The 22,429-nt window shown below is 29.0% G+C and overlaps 1 protein-coding gene across 1 annotated transcript in view; it reads left to right on the top strand.

Moving 5' to 3' along the window:
• The window catches only part of LOC129968147 (nephrin-like), a 494,644-nt gene that overhangs the window by 283,671 nt on the left and 188,544 nt on the right, over positions 1 to 22,429 (top strand). The window contains exon 7 of the mRNA XM_056081964.1: positions 769 to 1,059. Coding sequence (XP_055937939.1) covers positions 769 to 1,059 — 291 coding nt within the window. The remainder of the gene's footprint in view (positions 1 to 768; positions 1,060 to 22,429) is intronic.

The raw sequence follows: 22,429 nt of genomic DNA, 5'->3' as shown, positions 1-22,429 counted from the left end.
GAAATAAATGTGCTTCTGATATCTGAAAAAATTCAAAGCATCAAGGATAAAGACGAATGGATACTGATTAATTCCGTTTTCTAAAATTTTGGGAGCAATGATTAAAAGTATGGGAATTCCTTTTTTTAGTGAATGTAAAAAACAATAAGACCCGAAATTTGTCTGAAATTAAATTTCAATTCACTAATGAAATTCACAATTTAGCATTTACTGCATTTTACATTTTCAGTCTTTAATTCTCCAATGAAATTCACAATTTAGCATTTATTTCATTTTACATTTTCAATCTTTATCTTCCCAGTGAAATTCACAATTTAGCACTTTTTGCATTTTACATTTCTAGTCTTCAATTAAATTTGTAGCCGAGCATCCTGGCATAGGGGTAGCGCGTCTTCCTCGTGATCTGGGCGTCCTGGGTTCGAATCCCGGTTCGGGCATGGTTGTTCTTCATCTGTGTTCTATCTGTGAGGTGTGTGAATGTGCCCCCCCCTGTAAAAAAGGGGTTGTGCAAGCGAATATGTGTGAGTTTCATGAGCTAGAAGTCAGACTTCTGCCCTCGGATGCTCAAGGGTCTTTACCCTCAGAAGCTACTGCACCCCTGTACGTGGTAACGCGGACACGACATTATCATCCTCAATTAAATTTGTAAATAATATAAGATGATTTAAATATGTAGAATCTATCTTTTCTATGTATTAGCATATAGATATATATAAAAATTAATTATTTTACTGATAAAGTATAAATAATATTTTCTCACTTTTTCAGATCCCCCCGGCATCCCTGAAATCGAAGGGTACCAGGAAGGAGATATCGTCCAAGTGGGTGATACACTGACGCTCGCTTGCATTACCAGAGGTGGTAATCCGCAAGCCGAGCTCATCTGGTACAGAGACAACGTCCAAGTGGACATGTCATTCACGACCAGTGGCCGGGAGGTAACAAATATTCGGACATTCACTGTTGACAAAACGGATAACAATGCTGTTTACAGATGTGAAGCCTCCAACTCTGTGACTTACCATCCTAGGATAGCAACCGTTAAGCTCAGCGTTCAGTGTGAGTATACACTTTCCAAAACAAGTTATTGATATTTCAAATGTATAGATGAAGCATTAAACCTTATAAAGTATAAATTAAATATTTCGATAAATAGTGAAATTTCATATCTTCTAAAATATAAGTACAATCTTTAAATATAATATAATATTCGAAGATATATTAATTATAACCATTAATGTTTAATAAAAACAGTTTCTAAAACCACATTGCAGTGATAAACAGTATTTTTTTAATTAATAATTTGTAACTTAGAGGCTTCAATTTATGATTCATTATTATAAATATTTTTGAATCTTCAAATCAGTTTTCCCGAAATTCACTCGGATCATATCAACTTACAATACGATTCTTAAGTTGGATGCTGCGTGAATCATCTGCTATTTATAGCTAATTTTGATGGCCCCTCTCTATTGTAGTAAAGAAATAACGAAGTAGAAATTATCTAATTAAATAAATTTGCCGAATAATAGGAATAAGTCCTGGTTGCGATTGTAAAATTAATCTTTTGATTCAGAATTGATTTTTGAAAGTATTAATAAAGTATTTTTTTATAGAAAATAATAATAATTTCAGAATACTAATTAATTGGAAAGGCACGATAAATTAGTTCCGATATTTTATTCCCGCAAAAATGGAAATAATGAATAAAATCATGTAAAAATTGAGCGCTTTCTAATTTTCAAACTTATGTGGTTTTCTACTGTGGAAGTCATAACCATAAATTTTTTTTTACTACTGCAAATACATGAATTACTCATGCACATTTGTCTCAAGTTGAAGAAATTTGCATTAATACTGGTTCTCAAATGAATACGCAAGTCAACTTATGCAAAAACGTTAAATTTCGTTCAAGGAAGGTTTTAAATTGATTCCAGATAATGATCTAAAAAATTATCTGCAAAGTTATTGAAATATGCTGAAAAAAATGAAGAAAAGTAAATATAAATTCCTTCCTTCATACAATAGTGCAACAAGTCAGAAGAAATTAACTGTTCAAGATTATGTAGACGAGCGAAAATTATATTTAAAACGTCTTACCCTTAACACATTCACAATTCTTATTCATAAGTGTTATTGTATTTTTATGAATAAAATTACTGAACTATAAATCAATTTTGCCAAGCTTTTGTTCAATTTATTAGGTGAAAGTTTAAGTTACAATTGCTCTCAAAATAATTTGACATAATTTATAAGTGTGTTATAAGCTCAAAGCCAATATTCAAGACAGGATTTATGAATGTCGGACATGAATTTAGACTGCTAGAAGATATTCCCTTAAGCAACATTAGTGGTTACTTATCGTTTTACCAAGGATGTGGTCGAAAGATATATTCATTCATTCTAGAGACTTAATTCCCAAGAGTTACAACATGAAATAATCGTTCACTATTCATAAGGATTTAGAAAATATTTATACCCTCTTCCGTTGGTCGGTCATACGAATAACCACAGAGATATTCTGTCTGCGTCTAGTCTTTTCGACTAATTAGTGCTACAACTCAGGTTTCCTATGTAAGATGTTCTAACTTTGGTGACTAACTTCTTGGCTATAGGCCATTTACTTTCTGATTTAATTACGTTAAGGTGTAGTTATTTAAATGTCTTAGTAAATGATTTGATAAAGAATGGGTTTTTGTAACTCTAAAATGATAACTCGTGCAATCTAAAGACGAAGATGTATTTAATATCATTTTACTATTATATCATGAAATATTTTAAATTATGATTAATTTAGTTTAAGGGTATTTATATTGATACTAATATAAGCATCATTTGCTTCACTATCTATTATAATGGATCCTGAAGTTTTAAAATTACAAACATTTCTGTAACTTTACAAAAAAAATTCTGCTAGTGTAAGATTGTTAATCAATGTGTTACACAATAAGATTTCTAGTTATGAGTTTCAGAATATATATATAATTTAAAGTGGACTAGTAGAATTGTTTTGTTTTTTAAGATTATCAATATTGAAATGAAGTTGAGTTTTATCTCTTATATCTCGAAATAATAATGTTGTTGTTGAATAGTTGAATTTATCCTTGAAGCAACAATCTATCGATTAAACAAACAGTATTTTAATTTATTTGGTTTATTTAAAAAAAAGTTGTGCGTGTTAGGCAATAACACTGTGATTTCCAAGGGAAATGCCTCAACAGCAGACGATAGATAATTCGAAAGCTATACAGTGAAAGCCGGCTCCAAAATAAAACTACAATAGCAGTCTATAGATAATGGGAAGACTGTACCGTGAAAGCCGACTCCAAAATAAAACTGCATTAGCAGACAATAGATATTTCAAAAGGTATACTGTGAAAGCCGACTCCAAAATAAAAATACATTAGCAGACGATAGATATTTCAAAAGCTGTACTGTGAAAGCCGACTCCAAAATAAAAAGGAAGAAAAAAATTTATTGCCTACGCATTTTGAGGCTTCAACAATTGTTGTCTTCAAATCGTTTCAAAAACCTCAAGCCAAAACAACATCATGTTCTCACATGATAATAAGCATTGCAAACTCATAATAAAGCTAAGAATATACGCGGAATAATATTGAATATTCTAAGTGCTAAAAATATTGTTGTCTAACATTCATATGGAATTTAAGCCTTACTGTAAAGTGTAGGAAATATTCTAGTTATTTTGTTCGAAAGTTACTTTTATGTAATTTACTTTATATTTTATTTTAATTTAATTTAATTATTTTGTGAATATTTCAACTATATTGAACTTATAATGTTAGTAATATATCAGAAAATATACTGTTTTTTGAAACTTTTGTCTTTTAACTCTTTAACAAAGAAACTGATCCACAGAGTAAAAAGATGCTCACCAGAGATTTCGCGTATTTCCATTATAGGGTTAATCCACAATATGCTTTTAAACAAATCTTGCAGTAGGAAATGAGGGAAATAGTTCCGTTTGAAATAATGTGAATTTGGAGGCAATGATCATCAATGGCTTAGCAAGTATAAATAACTCAGATTATGCTAGTACTATTACGAGAGGGGGGATCAATAAGTAATGCACAGTATTTTGAGCATAATAATAAAAAAATGTTATGCATGGTAATATGAATCGGAAATTTTTGTATTATCAGTTTAATATTTTTCTGCGTAACTAGCATTCCTGTTCAAACATTTGTTCCAGTGCTAGTTCAGTTTGAATAATTCGATCATAGACTTCGATCCGCCAAGCTCCAAGGATTCGGTTTGGGAGTTTTGAAGCTCAGAACATACAGCCCTGGACTGGTACTAATAATTTTTCACCTGTTTGAATCCATTAAGAATTCCATTGTTAGTAAAAATTGTTCCATTGTTAGTATAATTGTTAGTAGTTAGTTTGTCTCTGACGACAATTTCATGGAGACTAATAGCATTTTATGTAATCGGGATTTTAAAACTGATCTAGCACCTATGGCAAATGTCTCAACATAAAAGGCAGTTATTCTAAAAAGTAATAAACTGTTTATACTATAATTTCATTTTCAAGTTGCCATACATTGCATTTTTTATAACTGTCTACAAAATTATGTGCGTTGCTTATTGATATATCTTCGCCTCTCTTCAATCCTGGTGTCTTTCCGCTGGTGTGGTGTGGGAATTTAAAAAGTAGATGTCAGCTCAGATGTCGTCCTCATCATCTTGACCTCGGTTCAAAATTACCAGGTCCGTCCCGTAAATAGCCCTAGTGTTGCTACGAAACAAGACATTAATCTAGTTAAACTAATCTTTTCAGTCCGGCATGGTATTTAATTTTAAAAAGCACCATTAATTTTTATATTTCATTCGACATGGCGCTCCTTAAGAATAAAATTATATTCCCTTTTCCATATCGATACGTCTTTGATCCAGAAGTGATAAAAATTACTTTCAACAGTGATATTTCATTAATATGTATTATATATCTACTATTCACAATTACATTTAAAATTTCTTATGAGAAATTTACATGTAATTTGTCTTGTAAAAAATCTTTATATTTATTTGAATGATAATCAACCTAATGTCGTAACATTAATAATTGTTCGCCTACTATCAAATAAAAGTAAGCTTCAATAAAATGTTCAAATTTTATTTTCACACAAATTCTGAAATTTGTTACTTGTTGAGAATGCTTTAGTCATTTTTTTATTTAGCAAAGCAATCTTAATGAAGTATTGTTCAAGAAATTCCTCTGTATTCAAAAATCAGTCTATAAAACTCTTTTTTTTTATCTTCAAAAGTAGTTCTGCCATGAATTTTAAACCATGATTAGAAACCGAAGTTCTGAGAGAGTCAAAGAGTAAAAGAGCATGCAAAAAGAATGGTACGAAAGGAATTGAGGTCAAGGTATTGATTCAACTCACAAAGTGGGAGACTTTTGCCACACACTGCGTTTGAAATTAACTCCAACTAATTTGCAAAGTCAGAAAGAAAGAAATAAGAAACCGAGAAGGATTAATTTTGGAATAGGAGAAGTAAAAAAATGCCCACCAATTTCCTGACCCTAAAATAGTTTCTTTTACTTCTTTTTCTTTTAGTTATCTCCAACTGAATCAATTGATAGGAAAGTTTCTATAATTGTAAAAAGAAAAAAAAAACTCGAATCGAATTCTTTCGATTTCCTTTCCAAAAAGTTCGGTTTATGCTCTTCCAGGTTATCGCTAATTTAAGTAAACTCCTGAAATAAAAACTGAGGAGTAAAATCTGTAAAATTCAGCACTTCTCTATAAGTACGTTATTAGGAATTGATTTTTCGAAACACTAAATGAAAATAAACAGACATTAAGATAAACTGTAACTGCACATGAAATTTTACATATGACTTAATGCCTGTACTATCTCATTCAAAACTTAAACTTCATGCGAAAATGCGTATTACGTCACATGTGAGTGATTTGATGCAATTCAAAATAAATCTTCAATCATCAGTTCTATTTCGTTAATTTATATAACTCCTAGGAGAGTCACCAATGATCATCTAATTCATTCCTTGCACTTGAGGAAATGCTAAAAAATTTATATATGAGAAGAAAATCCATGATGAAATCCTCCAACCTGAATTATAGTATCGGCTTCGTTAAATTTTAAACAAAAAAAATATATAAAAATTTATAATTCCTAAACACGTCATCAATTGTCGCTTGCCTTGCGCCACCTTCAATTTTTCAGTGAACTTTCATAAAATCAATTTATTTATATATTCTCTATAGAATAAAATATTAATAAAGATCTCTAGTCACAGCCATTATATCAGTTTCGCCAATTTACAATTTATAAGAGAATCTCGTGATTCTTAAATATACCGACATTGTTCAAACTGTCCTCCATTGTCCTCTAGCTTTACAAAATCGCATCTATGTACGAGTTCTTCGCCAAAGATGCCAATTTGGTGAGGGATTTCCCCAATTTTATTCGCCAATCAATTTCACCTCCTTGCAAACATACCTTATCAATCAGATTGTTTTATGCTTATTGTATGTAATTTTAAAATAAAATTTCCTTTTTTGTAATAAGATGTAGCTCATGAAAGATGACTGATTAAATTGGTACAATTTATAGGGTGAGTAACTAAGTCAAGGAGTAATTTATATTTTATATGGTATGTCTTGTTAATCTCCAAATGGCGATTGAAATTCTTTCATAAACAAATGACGTATAGTTTGAAACTCAAACAAAATATTTTTTTCAGATGCTGAATAAGCATTCTAATTGATTCATTGCAACTTTTTTTCTTCCATAAATAAATATATAAGAATTAAGAAATATTTCATGTTTTAAAAGTTTATATGAAATAAGCATAGCGTTTTTATTTAATTTGAGCATACTTCTTGAAATTAAAAAGAAAAATAAATATATTCTCAGAAAACTTTCAACATTAATAATTCTTTTGTTCTTAGATTTATAGGTATGACATAAATCATGATCTCAAAGATTAAGGAATATATTAATAAAAAAGAAATATGCCTTTTATCTTATTTTCCTCCTTTTAAAATGCCCATATTTTTATTTAATATTCTGAAAAATTCCTAAAATCGGATACCAAATTCTTAAGCATTTTTGTTTTCTTTTGCGTAAATAAAAACAAAATGCTTTTTTATGTTTTATATTTTCTTAAGAAAGTGATAAATATTTATTTTATTTTTATTAAATTGCATTCGAAGTTTAATCATTTAATTAATATGAAAAACTGACAATATATTTTGCAGATATTTTTCTTGATATATAGATATGTTTTAGAAATTTTTCAAAATATATTGTCATTGAAAAAAGTAAATGCGTTGGAACATACATTTTCTTCTCAAATTACATGTTACAATAAATAATATTCTTGAAAAAGCATATTACTTTTTACTTTTTAAATCATATTTATTTTTTCATTTTATGAAAATATATAGAAGACAATATAATGTAAAATTCAACAATTATATGAAAAAAAATGACAATATGTAAAATTGGCCCTTTTTTTATCGACTTGTGCGACTTTCATAGCAGGTTTTCTGGGGCAGTTTAAGCAAGCAGGTTAAAAACTAGTGTAAAAATCAACCTATAAATTCTGTATATATATTTCTTGGTATATTAATATATTTTATAAATTTTTCAAAATATATTATCACTAGAAAATTAATGATGTTAGAAAATACATATCAAAATCAATTGAATGCGGACTTCCATCAAAAAAACTCTTTTGTACAATTATCCTTATCACTGCTTCATTTAAAAGTGTCTGGAACACTTCTTCATTATAAGATCAGTAAACTGGATGATAATTCGAGGCCCAAGTTTTAGAGCCATCTGCTAAGCCTTGTTTATCATTGGGACACTAACAGGGAGATGCGGTCTTAGAGACCGCGCTCGAAGAGATCAATGAATTATTTAAAAAAGCATCTGCTGAAATCGATTAAAAAAGTGCACGTCTATTGAAGGTCACAAAACAGGAAGCTACAGGGTCAATCCATTCAATTGAGTTAAAAATAGAATAGGGGTAACAAAAAATCCATCGCTAGTGGTCCCATAGACCGCACGTCCCCAGTTAAAGGTTAAATTGATGACTAACAATTGAAACCGCAGTAAATTCTAAAATGAAATAATGAAAAATTCTCTTGTTGAAACGTGTTAAATAATACGTTTTTCATACATAAAAGGATGTAATGTCTCATACTCTCCTCTTAACAAAAAGAACGTTTCGCTACATGTCGCTAATGACTTAAATGATGCACTGTATGATCTGAAGAAAGTATTAAGTTTCATTAGTATCGGCATGATAAAAGAAAGTACGTAGCATTGACGTGGAAAACTCAGAAAATGCCAGACCTGGCCAAAAGCTTACTTTTTACTTTCCAATAAATTTTCAGTTTGACACATTTGGTTTAATACATCTTTGGTTTCCAATCGGCAATTAGTATACAGTGTGGGCATAAAATACTTAATTGCTTGAAGCACGTTGGACAAAATTAATGAAAGGTATAAAATCAGTTTTCATCTGCAGAGGACAAAAAAAACATGGGGAGGCAGATTCAGGAATAAAAAAAAAATGAAAGTTATGAACTCAAATTTTATATGAAGATTATGTGCGGTAAATTCAGCAACAATCAAATTTACCAAACCACCAATACAATATCTTGTGAAAAGAAAGCAGACCACTATAATTTTAGCCAAGGAATTCTAATGTTATTCATATTAGTTATTTATTTGAATTTCTTTTTGTATGCTATTAACTCCTTATGTGCTTTTTTATCACTCGAATTTTAACGAGATTTTGAATAATCTATTTTCCAAGAATCCCTTGTATCTCCTGATTTGTCTCTGTCCTACATCGCTGCAGTCTCTCCAATCGACGATTTTTTCTTATTTAATTTATCCCCCTATGTATTCTACTTTGTATACAGGAATTTGGTTTCATATTTTTTATTAATTTTATCTGCAGATGCATCTAAGCTAGGATTGATATTTTATAATTGTATTATATTTTAATAATTTGTAATTTAAAATTTTTATTCCTTTAATTAATTTAAAATATTTTTAAAACTTCTTACGAATCACTTATTTCAATTTTTAATGTTTTTATAAACAACTTAGGGTTGCTGTTGTGTTAAATTTAATGAAATATATTCATATGTATCAGACAATGAATATCGCATCCCAGAATTCTTTGTTCCATGATTATCCATTAAGTATTAATAGCTTAAATTCTCAAATCACACTCCCAACAAAATGATGAATTTTAAATCAAAACGAATTTATCTCGATTCTAGAAATTCCAACGTCAATTTCATTACTTCGCTCGATAGCTGTGTGGTTCTTTAAAGAAAATGTTTCGAGCTTTACAATTCGGCGATTGTTAAGCAAATATTTTAACCAAAATCCGTGCCTGCAGACGGAGATACATATTTCAGTTGCCAGGGAAATTCGTAAAGCCTCCGCATTGTTTGCAATGTAGAGCCATTTCATTAAGATTTATGTGAACATTCAATGCATTAGGGAGCAGCAGCTCCAGAAATAATTTATAGCGTAGAAGGTTGGGTTTGTGCGAATGGCTAAACAAACTAACGTTTGGTTTGCTATTCATTAATCATGACAACTCAACTCAGAATTTACAGAGATGTGCGTGATTTGCGAACTGACATAATTGATTAATTGTGGCTTCAAAATACCAAAATTACTACTTTGTTGGAATTTTAAAGCATTGGTTTTGTTAAATAAAATACGAAAATCTGCTGAATTAAAGTTCATGTTGCTTCTTTGTAAAAGTATGCCGTAAAACATTTTATATTATTCTGAGACTTCATTTCAAAAATAGAAAATCAGTTTATAAATGACAATGTGTTAGCATTAATAGAAATATGCAATTCCCATATAAAGAAGGCATTTTTTTCCTTCTTTCCAAAAGGTTAAAATTTTAATTAACTTATCTTTACTTATAAATATTCTCTTTGGTTTAAATATATTAACTTATTTTTAATTTGAAATATTTCTTTATTCTATTAATTGTGATGTAGTATTGTAAATATCACAAATCATCAAGATGTTGCCTTGCAAATAACGCAACAATTTGATACAAAAATTATATCATTTTTCTTAATTAAAATCATTTTATGATCAAAATGTGTATAGATATATTTAATAAAATATTTTCAATTACCTTATTAAAATTACTAGTGATAGGTTTGATATATCTTTGGCGATAGAAAAGAATAAATACCGTGATTATGTTAAATGTGATTAAAACTTAACAATATTGTTCAAATTAAAACATCAATTAAAATAGCAGTAAAGTACTTTCTATTGATCTAAATAACACAAAATTGAAAAATAAGTAGTAATTAAAATAATATCATGATCATATAATAAATAATCATTAATATGAAATCTCGCCAATAGAGGGTTTATCTTATGAATGCGTCATTCTAAAATATTTCGAAAAAAATGCCAATTAATATCTTTAATGCAATAGTGCATATTAATAAAGTATCTCTGATCCTACAATATGCAAAAAAAAAAATAATTAAGTCCTTCGGATAATAAAAAATAATGGTGGTAGCTTCAAAATTTCCGAAAAAATCATTGAGTTCTATTTGTTAGAGAATTCTGAGTTTAGTTTAGTTATATTAACGTCATGTTTATAGCAACACTAGGGCTATTTTCGGACGGACCTCGTAATTTTGAACCATGGTCAGATGACGAGGACGACACCTGAGCTGGCATCCTTCTCTCCACACCACACCATTGGGAGGACGTTTGGTCCAGACGGTTTTAAAGTGCACCAGACCTGCTTACACGACGGTTCTTCGGTGGAATAGGGTCTTGAATCTGAAACCTTTCGGTTCCGAAGCTGAGACCTTACCACCAGACCTCCGTGGCCCCACAGAATTCTGAGGGCTGAGCTGTAATTAACTCCACTGTTTACCTCGAAATGAACTGACTTGTCTTGCGAACTGTAACATTTTTGCAAATGGAGTTGAAAGTACTATAAATTTTACATAGATAACAAATTCAAGAAGATAAACTCGTTTGTTATCGTGGCTTATACTTGGGGAATCGACCGCATGTGGGTATTGATTATATCGAAAATTCGCCAGGATTTTGATTATATTTAGTTTCAGTTCACATCATGTTACCTACAAGTTATCAGACATCAATTTCAATACTCTTACGCGTATTCTGTTTTTTATATATATTTGTTTCTCTTTCTGTTATTTGAACTTTCCTAATTTTAGCTGATTTTAGAATTACATTTTATGACAAGAGCAAAATCAAAGATTATTATTTATGTTATTTAAAGTATTTTCTCAACTGATAGAATATACATATCTCAAATAGTTTATAAATTAACAATCTGGATTTTGAAATGAATAGAAATCATTCCTAGGCAGTTATATTTTGAAATTTTATCATTGAGAACTCCCGAAATTCATACTGATTTGATTAAAATACTAATGAAAACTTTAGAAAAATATCTCCAAGTTATACATTCCCACCCTCCAAAGTATATCTTGAAAATGTAATAGCTCAGGTCAAAATATGTAGTCTATAGATCTAGCTTATAGAGCACTAACGTACATACGTACACATTCATTTTTATTATCAGCAAAGATAGAGTAAACTCATTTTTTGAAATGCTTGTTTTTGAAATCCCATGCTATTTCAATAAATAGAAAGCTTTCCACAGCTTTCTAAATTTAAAAAATTTAACAAGAACAACAGTATAGTTTAAAAGTGTAGGTATATTTATCATCGCATTTTTTGTAACACCCTATTATCATAAAAGATGCGATGAATTTTTAGTTGTTTTTTTACCAGAAAAAAAAAACTGCATTAAAGCTATGAATTCAAACAGTTTTCAAAAGCATTTAGAATTGTGTTTTTTTAATAAATAAAAGTATTGAAAATTGAATAAGTTGACATATTTATAAACTTGAAGAATTTTTACTATACATAATTGAGAATTATTGAAGAAAACTATTTTCGATATTTGAATCCAAATGGCAAAGAAACATAATTTGTTTTTTAATGCATCCGTAGTAATAAAGCTTCATAGATATAAATCCTCAAAAGGTATTTTACTTTCCCTTAACCTAACTAAACAATCTCTTTTAGTTTTCAATGCCCGTTAAACAAAATAGAATAAAAATTTGCTCTTCTCCTCTGAATTGCAGTTTGCAATTCAAAAGTTCTGCAGAGGCTTCTGTTCTTGGAAAAGTTTGCATTTTTTATCCGATTTAAATTGTGTGCTAACAGAACTCATTTGCATCTTTTCTACTACAAGAGTTGTTCTCCCGTAACTTTAACTGCAACGGTCCGAGGGGAAAAAGCGCGAAATTTACTTATCTTCGAAACAGAATCGAATGAAAGTTAAGCCTACTTTCGTAAGTGTAGTGAATTGAAAAGAACCAGTTAATGCTCCGTCTTCAGTTTCTGTTTACCTAGAATTGCCAGACAATGTAAAACCGATGATTGCGTATTTCTCTTAGAAACTTGAATAATAAATGAGAGAAAAGCAAGCGCTGTCTCAATTTGTAGTTGAATGAAAATAGCAATCTTTATTTTACATCATTTTTATCAGGGAAATATACATTTTCGTATTGTGTATGTCATCTGTTCGATTCTATTGAATTATTCTGTTTGAAAGTGACGTTTGTGTTAAGTTGTAGCATTTACGACAAGAATTAAAATTTGTCTTTTTTGCCTGAAAATATTGTGTCTTTATCGTTTCTATGTTAGACAATCAGAAACATATATTGAAATCCTTCGTATGTCTGATTGCCTTCGATAGAAATAGAAATGCAAGCTTTTCATTTGTGACTTGAAAAGCAATTAAACATCTGCAACAGCACAATGTGAGGTTTTAAATCATTTATTTACACAAGAATGAGTATTTGTACATGTCAGACGTATTTTCAATCAGTTTCAGAAAGACCCTCTTTTCAAATTCGAGTGTAGACAATAAACGGTTCCAAGGAATTCTATTTTAGAATTTCTTCTGCCTTCAAATATTTGAAAAATAAAACTATAAAATATTTGGAAAATATGCTAGAAAAAACTGCATTATTTTTTTTTTCTCCTATAAATAAATGCGATATGTATTTAATTCATAAAAACACTTTTTATCCATTTATAGGAAGTTATTTATTAAGAGAAGAAATTGATTCAAAATAAAGGCTTTTAAAATATTAGAAATTTTTCATAAAGTCTAAGGAAATATAATAGTTAGTTGGTATAAGGGATCTATTTTCAAAGTGCATCTTTTTTCAAATACCTAAGTTCAATAGTTTCAGCTATCTTCAAAGGTTTTAATTTATTCTATAAAACTCATAAATGTAATATTTTTTTTCTATTAATAAGGAGGATTATGACTTTCATAGGATTTCAGGAATTAAAAATTAAACACAAAAATGTATTTAATATCACGATAATGAAATAATATGTATAAAAGAAGTATAAAATACTTTTTTAAATATAAGATGTTACAGAAAATATACGGAATTGAAATTGGTTTTAATGAAAAATTTTCAGAATATAAGTGGTAAATAAAATATTCTCGTTTATTTTTTCCATGAAAGGCAGCAAAATCAATACAGAAAGAGATCTATCTGGAATAAACGTGCGTGGATGAACAAACATGTGTATCTGTAGGAAAGTAAAGTTGTTGAGTAGAAGTTACAAGATGAAATTCTTGAAACTATTGTCCAAACTATCGTAGTACATTTCATTCCCTGAACGACGACGCTTGAAGTCGCTAAGTTAGCCTTGTTGAAGACAAGATTCTCGATCATACGCGAGATCAGGATGCTTGATTGACTTAAATTCAATAGAAGATATGCTCAAGAAAGAATGAGCATACTAGATATGCTCAAGAAAGATGAGCTGTTTATTACCAATGCCTTTTGTAACAGTTAGGGATTGCTCTTTGGGAAAAAAAAGAGAAAAAGTATTTCAAAATTTGCGGAATAATTTTGCAAATTGTATATGTTAATCTAATGCTTAGCCATATTATCCTGTTGGAGAGTCCACAACGCGCTGTTGGTACCAGATACCATGCTATTGTTCTTCAAAGAAAAGCTATTTGATGAAAATTGTTGTTCATTTTTAAATTTTTTAGCTTGAGTAATAAGTTGTTTTATCTACAAAGTGAGTGAGCCATTCATTTGTTCACAGTTAATTTGTTTTTTTAGTAGGTTTAGTGTGTTCATTATTTCTATCGATGTGGCAAAAGATATAGCCAAGCTAACACATGTTCGGTAAAAATAATTCAAATCTATGATATCTACATATAATCAAAAAAATTAATTAATTCCCTATTAAAGAGGAAGATACAACAGAAAATTTGTTTTCACAAAAACACATAAAAACTACATGAGCCGAAAAAACATTTCTCAAATAAAAAGACCAAATTAAATATCATTTTATGAATTGTTCGTAAATTTTATGAAAGGAATTGTATATATGTATTTTATTTTTATTAAATGCTAGAGAAAATTAAACAAAAGCGTTCGTATTTATGAGTATAAATGAAATATTCTTGCTTGAATGATTTTTGTTATTTGAGCTAGGAAACTAAGTTATTGATTATTCAAATATTATTAAAACTTAAACTCAGATGTCAATTTACATTTATTATATTTATCTAAAACATATTTTGCTAAATGTATTGTATATATAATCAAAGAAAATTCAAGTCAAGCTATTTAAATAAGCGTAAATATTTATTTTTGAAAGTTTGAAATTTATTTTAAGTACATTTTGCAGCTTTATAAGAATAGCAATCTCAGAAATTCACACAACAGGGCACTTAAGATATTCAAACTCACAATAAATATATCAAACATATTCTTCACCACCTTTGAAAAGCCAAGCCAAGCCCAACACAAGCTTCTTCATTAATATTTATGAAACGTTTCCGTAGCCCGGATTCTTTTCTTTTAACTCTTCTGTACCGCGTGAATCGAATTGGCTGGCGTATTTTAGCCACATCAAAGCCGATACCGGTCCCTGCCCGGTAAATGAAGTTTCCAGTCTTTTATCAACCCCCTGAATATAAAAGTGGAGATGCAGCTGATTTGGAAGTCAAGGCATGGCAGGAAACGTTTAACTATTATTTATGGCCTTAAGTCGTGACCGCCCATAATAGTAAAATAAATCTGCGCCTGTGGTCCGGTTTGCATTAAAAATGGAGATTTAAATTGTTTCACACAGAAGGAGTAACAGCAGTTAGTGGTTTAAAAGATTCGTATATATTGAAATGGAACAGAGCCTAAATGTAATTGAAGTGGAAATGTTTGCTACGTCGTTCCGTATTAGAACTGCTGCGCACATCGAAGTTTTAGATTTGAAGGCGGGGTCCTAATGATTGTGTTTCCGTATTACAAGTTTCAGAGTCACGGCGATGCTTTGGTATTTTAAATGCATCGCCTTAGTTGCTGCACAAATCTTAATTTTGTTCCACAATAAATATATATGCATATTTTTAATATTTGTAATTTATCTCCAAATTTATAATTAGCGGAGGTAGTTTAACCCTTATCGTGGCAAGATTCCTTTTTTGAAGAAAAGCAAAAAAAAAAAAAATGTATATAGGTAGCTTCTTTACGCTATAAAAAACGTCAAAAAATAAATAAAAAAAATCTAGAATGTCATGTGTTTAATAAAATTATGTTAAAAATTATTTTATAGTGGTAGTATATTTTTATAAAGTTGTATGCATGGTATACTATACAAAATGAACATAAGGGCTTTAAGATAAGGGATATTATTTTCTCCCAAAGAAAAGTAGTAATTTTTAAAATTCGATTGAATGACCTTTTAAATAATATCAGCGCTAGCCTTTATATAAGAAATATTATTTTCCTCCAAAGATAAATAGTAATTTGAAGAATTGGATAAAATGACCTTTTAAATACTATCAGTGCTAGGTTTTAGATGAGGAATATTTTCTTACAAAGATAAATAGTAATTTTAAGAACTGGATAAAATGAATTTTTAAATGATATTAGCGATAGGGTTTATATAAGGAATATTATTTTCCCCAAAAGATAAATAGTAGTCTTAAGAACTGGATAAAACATAACCTTTGTGACCTTTTAGATAATATTAGCACCAAAAATTAATGAAATTTTATACTATTTATCTTCAAGGCAGCATGATTAGGCTGTCATCTACCAAAAACATATCAGTCAGAAAAATTTTGTCAATTTCTTCTGCAATATGCAAAGCTTAAAATAAATGGGCAATATATCAAATTCAGTACATTTGTTTTTTACTTCAAATTAAAAATGATTTGGCATAAATTGGAGATTTTTCGGAAGCAAGTCTTCAAAATGGTAAATACTAACATCCCATTTAATTTATGTGTAATTCTCTACATCCTAACTTTTTCTAGTATCACTATTATTATTATATAAAAGCTTAGGTTTTTATATAAAGAAAAAAAAATCTTAAGGAATTAATTTTTTGTAGCTTAAAATTAGGTCTAGAAAATTCATTTTTTTTAATTGAAATGATTGAAAGATTTATCTCAGCACTCTTTAGAGACAAAGAAAATATGACAAGATTTTAGTTAGAATAGAGGATTTAATGATTCATCAAATTCTTGAATGTGTTTTAAAAATCAATTTATAATCTTACATCTTAACATTTTATGACCTTATTTGCATGCAAAGTTTTCTATTTATAGATTTAGTTAGCATTAAAACTGTTTATAGTTCTCTATATCGTAACTTTTTGTAGTGTCACTGTTATTAATAAAAAGGTTTGATTTTGAATAAAAATAAATTTCTTAAATTATAAATTTATTAATTAATCATTCTAGTTTTAAATTAGCTAGAAAGATCTAGGAAATTCTTTATTGGAATATAAGATTTTACTTAGCATTTTTAGAAACAAAAAAAAATACAAGATTTTAATCAGTACGTACTTTTTATAAACAAAGAAAATTTCAGAAAAAAAAATTAACCAAGGAAAAGAATTTTAGAATAGAACAAATTCTTGAATGTGTTTTAAAATTTAAACTCATAATCTTATTTTAACTTAAAGTTTTATATAGCTTCATATGGATGCAAGTTTTTCCGTTTATTGATTCGATTCGTTTCAGTTTCTTACATGCAACTTTCTTGTGAATATCTGAAATCAAATATTATATTTAAAGCAACTACTTTCTAGTATTTTTTTAATCCATTCGTATTTTAAATTAATTGATTCAATTCTTATTGAATATTATAAAGAATGTGGGTAGATATAATTTGATCATTCTTTGCCATTTTAAAGTTGGTTATTTTTAAACTTCAGAGGTTTCCAAATGGTTTTCAAATACTTTGCGTAGGTGTTGAATTTTCCAGATATCTCTCAATAGTGAATAAGCAATCAAAAAATCAAAGTTCCATTTTTAAAAATAGTATTTGAAGATAACGGAATTTCTGTACCTCAGGGTTGGCCTGGCAATGAATAGATAAAACCCTTTTTTGAAAATTCCATTTTTAAATCATGGAATGTACTGCTATGAAATCTGTATAATGCAGCTTGAAAGGAACATAAAAATATTCATTCAATGGTTTTTATGCCTGTTGAGTATTCTTCAATAGTTATATGGTATCTGGAATGTGTCAGTGACATATCATGTTCTTTACTATTCAATATGATACTTTAACGATGCAATTTTTCGCTAAACTACCATCCGACTGCAACAATATTTCATGAAAATAGCGAAATAGAATAGATAAGCGAAACAGAATTTTTACTTTAAGGCATATTCTAGTTTTATATGACTTGCTTTGTAAAATCGCTATGTATATCTATTCCTAGCCTTAGATGCATTGTTTGCTTCTTAGATTACTTAAAAATTAAATCTTATTTTCAAAAATATAAGATTGGAAATATTGCTCAAGACATTTTGCTCAAAATCCTCTTAACTGACTTATTTTTTTATTTATTGTAATCAGTTAATCATGTTTTAATTAATATCTAATAATAATAAAGGGATATAGGTGTGTATGTATCTGTTTCTCCATCTTTCGACCTTGTACAAGCAAACCATTTAACTTATAACTATCAAATTTCGAACAAACACATTTCAGAAGGTCAAAATGTGCATTTTGGAGTAATTTTTTGAAACTTTAATTAGAATTTTAATCAATTAAAATTAATCGCGAATATAGAATTTCCCCACGATAGTTTTTTAAAAAAATTGATTGTTAAGTCGGCTTAATATTTAAAAAAAATATCTTTTTAATAATACCAATTTAATTGAGATGGAATCATTATATAAATTTCAGTAATTTATAAGAATTTTTTTTTGTATAATTATAAATAAGTATAGTTATAAGAAAGTTAAGAATGTCGTAAGTAAGTTATAAGAAAAAATGATTTTATTGCAACAATATATTTCATTTCTGTAAAATTCGAGTGATTTTTGTATTGTTTCATCAGGTAATAGTCCGGGGATTTTTCCCCAGGTGAAAAAAAAGTATTAGCCCGGTTTACATGAGAAATAAGAAAATGACAAATGCTACAAAATAGTTAGCAACAACTTTACCTATTTTCTGATTGAAAGTTGTCTCTTGTAGTACCTAGAATTCATTTCCTGATTCCATATATAAATAGTGCAGATAGTAAATAGAATATTTATCTTTCTTCGGTTTTTAACTCTCCATGGGAGTAAATGCTTAATGAAACAATGAGGAACTTCTGATTTTAGTGCAATAATGAAATGCGCTGTTGAAATTATACAAATAACACTTTTAAAATCTTCAAAATTCAGAAAACTGATAGCCGATAAATCAAATTTACGTCGTGAAAAAGACAATATTTTGATATTTGAAAAGGAGACAAAATTATTTTCAGAAATTACTGGAAACCCCCCAAAATATATCTTCATATTAAACTAGTAAGAAATATTAATTCATCGCAAAAAAAGTCCCTTCTAGATTTTGTTTTACATTTGAATAAAAAAAATTATTTGTTCTTAATATCAACGATCTACACTACACCCATTCTTCTGTATTATTACTAGAATTATAGAAATAACTCTACTTCTATCCCCTTTCCCCAGAACGGGCCCGCTTAGAACGCACACACCTGCAACATGCAGAGTTCTTTTTCATGATAGTCGCTTGCTTTATGCAAATACTGTAAAAAAGAATATAAAGTTAAAAATGTTATTATTTTAAAAAAGATTTTTCAACGCTATGGTTTCAGTTGTAAATTCATTATAAAGAAGTTAAACTTCAATTTTATGATTTCACAATCATCACGTTAATAATATTAATGTTTGAAAATTAAGAAAAATAACATAAATTGTTGAAAAAAATGCTGGCATTACAAATCCGTATGATTTTGAATAACTTTTATGAAGTATAAAACGGACTTATAACTCAGTAATTTTAATTTATTTTAAACTATTAATCAAAATTTCTGTTTCATTTTTCAGTTATTTCTTTGAAAATAAGAGCAAATTCAAACAATATAGAACGCAATTTCATGGATCAGAACATATAATCAGTATAACACTGAATAGTTGAACGGACATAAATATGCCACTTTTATGAAGATACAAAAACATACATATTTGCTTATTATAATTCTTAGTAAACACAAATAAATAGAAACTGATATAGAATCACATACAAATAATATAAAAATAAACATGGAAATATTTATTTAGAGTAAAAAGGGAGCAATGAATTGAAAACAAAGAAAATAGATATTATTTAAACATTCAAATAACGCTAAATTATTAATAATAGGCAATGTCAAAAGGAATGCTATAACGTAATTAGGGAAAAAGATATTTAAATTAGAAGAGAGAGGAAACAAATGATACAAAATTATTTACATATTCATATCTATTCGAAAACCAAAGATGTATTCTGAATAAAAATATTTAAACTCATTTTAAAAATTTATAATTCAGAAAAAAATATTGAAATAAAGGTTTTTTAATTCTTAGTCATGAATGGATGGATAAAAGCATGTACTAGGCTCTTTCTAATGTGCAGTACAGTAGACTCCCGATTATCCGCGGGCGGGTTATCCGCGATGCAAATTATCCGCGCCTGCCACACACAGTTTTTTTTTTTTTTTTTGACTGATTTTTTCAAAAAAGTGCAGTTTTACAGTTATGCTTTTGTAATTACATAATACATTACAGTATTAAAACAGTACATATGTATTAATTTATCTGTGCATCCTTGACGCCTCCCGTAAGTGCAAAGCACTTTTCTGTTTTCATTAACAAAATGCATTTTAGGTTAGTTTTGAGTGATATACTAAAATATTAAGCGCTAGTTAGACATTTCCTGCTGTTTGCTTTACGTTTTATTGTACATAAAACGATTTTTCAAAGTTGGAATGACTGTTTTCTTTTTTGCTATACCCGTTTTTAGCTTTTTTCGGATTATCCGCTATTTTTGTTATCCGCGGCGGCCGCGCCACCCAATTCCGCGGATAATCGAGAGTGTACTGTATATGGTTGCGGTCTGCTGATACTGTTTGATTCCATTACTCAATATTTTTTTTAAATATTTGCTGAAATTATTCTAAATTTTGATATGAAATATTATTATTAGATTTTTTTTTTTTTTTTTTTTTTTACAAATTTACTTAATGTTCTTTAAAAAAAATTAACACCTCATTCTGTTTCATTTTATAGAAAATCGCATTCTAATGACAATTTCTTCTATATTTGTGCTCGTTGGATTGCAGAAAATCCGTAATCCAACCCTCCTATTTACTTCCAAACCCTCACCTCGGGAACACTTTCTAAGAATAGAAATTTCATTAATGGACAACAGCCACGTCAGGTGGTCTTCCTGCAGTTGAAACGATTCTTCTATTCCTCCAGAATCCTTCCAGTCGAGAATCGCCTAAAAGTTCAAGTTCACCGTCGAAAATTCTTGGAAAACATCTTTTCGCTGGGAAACGCACCCATACATGGCCACATTCTTTTTCAATTTGTCTTCATCCCTTCGAGCCTTTGTTTGAGATAAACGGAGGCTGCAGAAATGCACTGGGGAGAACCGGTTCACTAGAAAAGTGGTTCAGTTCCTGAAAGAGATTCATATCTGGAGTAGTGTGTCACTGAAACGCTTGTCGATCAATTCGTGTTTCTTTTGTTCAGCCTCGTTGTGCAGCATGGATGGAAAAGATGTTAAGGCACTATCTCGTAAAGTACTTTTGCGTCTTGGTGCCTCTGATATTGGCTTTCGTAATATTCTGAATTGTGACATTTATCTCTTTGTCGTAGCTCTCCATATTTTTCTTCAAATTTTTAGCTAAAGAAGTGAGGTTAAAGATGGGTTGTTTTTTCATTTCCGCTTTTTCTCTTTTACGCCGAAGGAAAATATTTCAGATACGCTTTTGAACTTATTTTGCTCGCTGGAGAATTTAAGTAAGCATTTTTATGCGGATGAATTGAAATATTTTATTTCAAAATATTAAGTTTTACTTGTTGATTTTATTACCTTTACATATTGATTAAAGTTAATATTATTTGCAGATTGTTCCATCTGTGTTGCTTTTGATTAGTGGATGAAAATACTATGTAGATCTAATTTTCATAAGGTTTGTTTAAATTAGGAAAACAATGATGAATTTCCTCAGTTTGTATCAAAATATAACTCAAAAATAGAAATGTGTTCTACGTATTGCAGCATCAAAGTATAAAAAAATGCTATAATGGATTTTTCATGATATCGTAATATATTCTGCAAAATTGAAAATTAGTCGAACATTTATCTAATATCAAACATTTATGTCACTCTGCTAGCATGAATTCATTTATGAAAGTACCGATGAAATTCGATTATTCGAGTTGATTGAGACTGCAATCCCATCAAATAATCGATAATTCGGTAAATAATTACTAAAGTATAAATCATTATTTGCTTTATATGACGCAGCTTTTCAATGTTTGTTTTGAAATTGTGAAACTTCCTCTAGTATTAAGAACTATTAATACTGAAACATGGCATTTCATTAATTATCAAACGCCTTAAAAGAGATTTGCGAATATTACTGATTTCCACAATTTATTTTGGGTTTTGCCTGTGGTTCATTAAGGGATTTTGCGAAAGACTGTTATTTTCCTCCCCTCAAAAATACAAACTCTTTCCTAAAACATTTACAGTATCTTTTTCTTTTTTTTTTCATGAAAATGTATTCAATTATCTCGCATCTCTATTGGAATATATTTAGCATGATATTTTGTTCTTACTTTTTTATTTTAAAAAATTCTTTATCTTCTTGGATTATTAAAAAAACATTCGGAAACGAAAACGATTTTTGAACGATCATAATTTGAAATTCGGCTCTAGTATCGCCTTTCATCACATTTTGTGAAAACTTTTTTGACTTTAATAAAAAAAAGGGGAAAAACACCACTTTAGCTTCTTGCACA

Source organism: Argiope bruennichi, chromosome 5 (assembly GCF_947563725.1).
Source record: "Argiope bruennichi chromosome 5, qqArgBrue1.1, whole genome shotgun sequence".
Lineage (NCBI taxonomy): Eukaryota > Metazoa > Arthropoda > Arachnida > Araneae > Araneidae > Argiope > Argiope bruennichi.
This window is presented reverse-complemented; position numbering and strand designations above follow the sequence as displayed.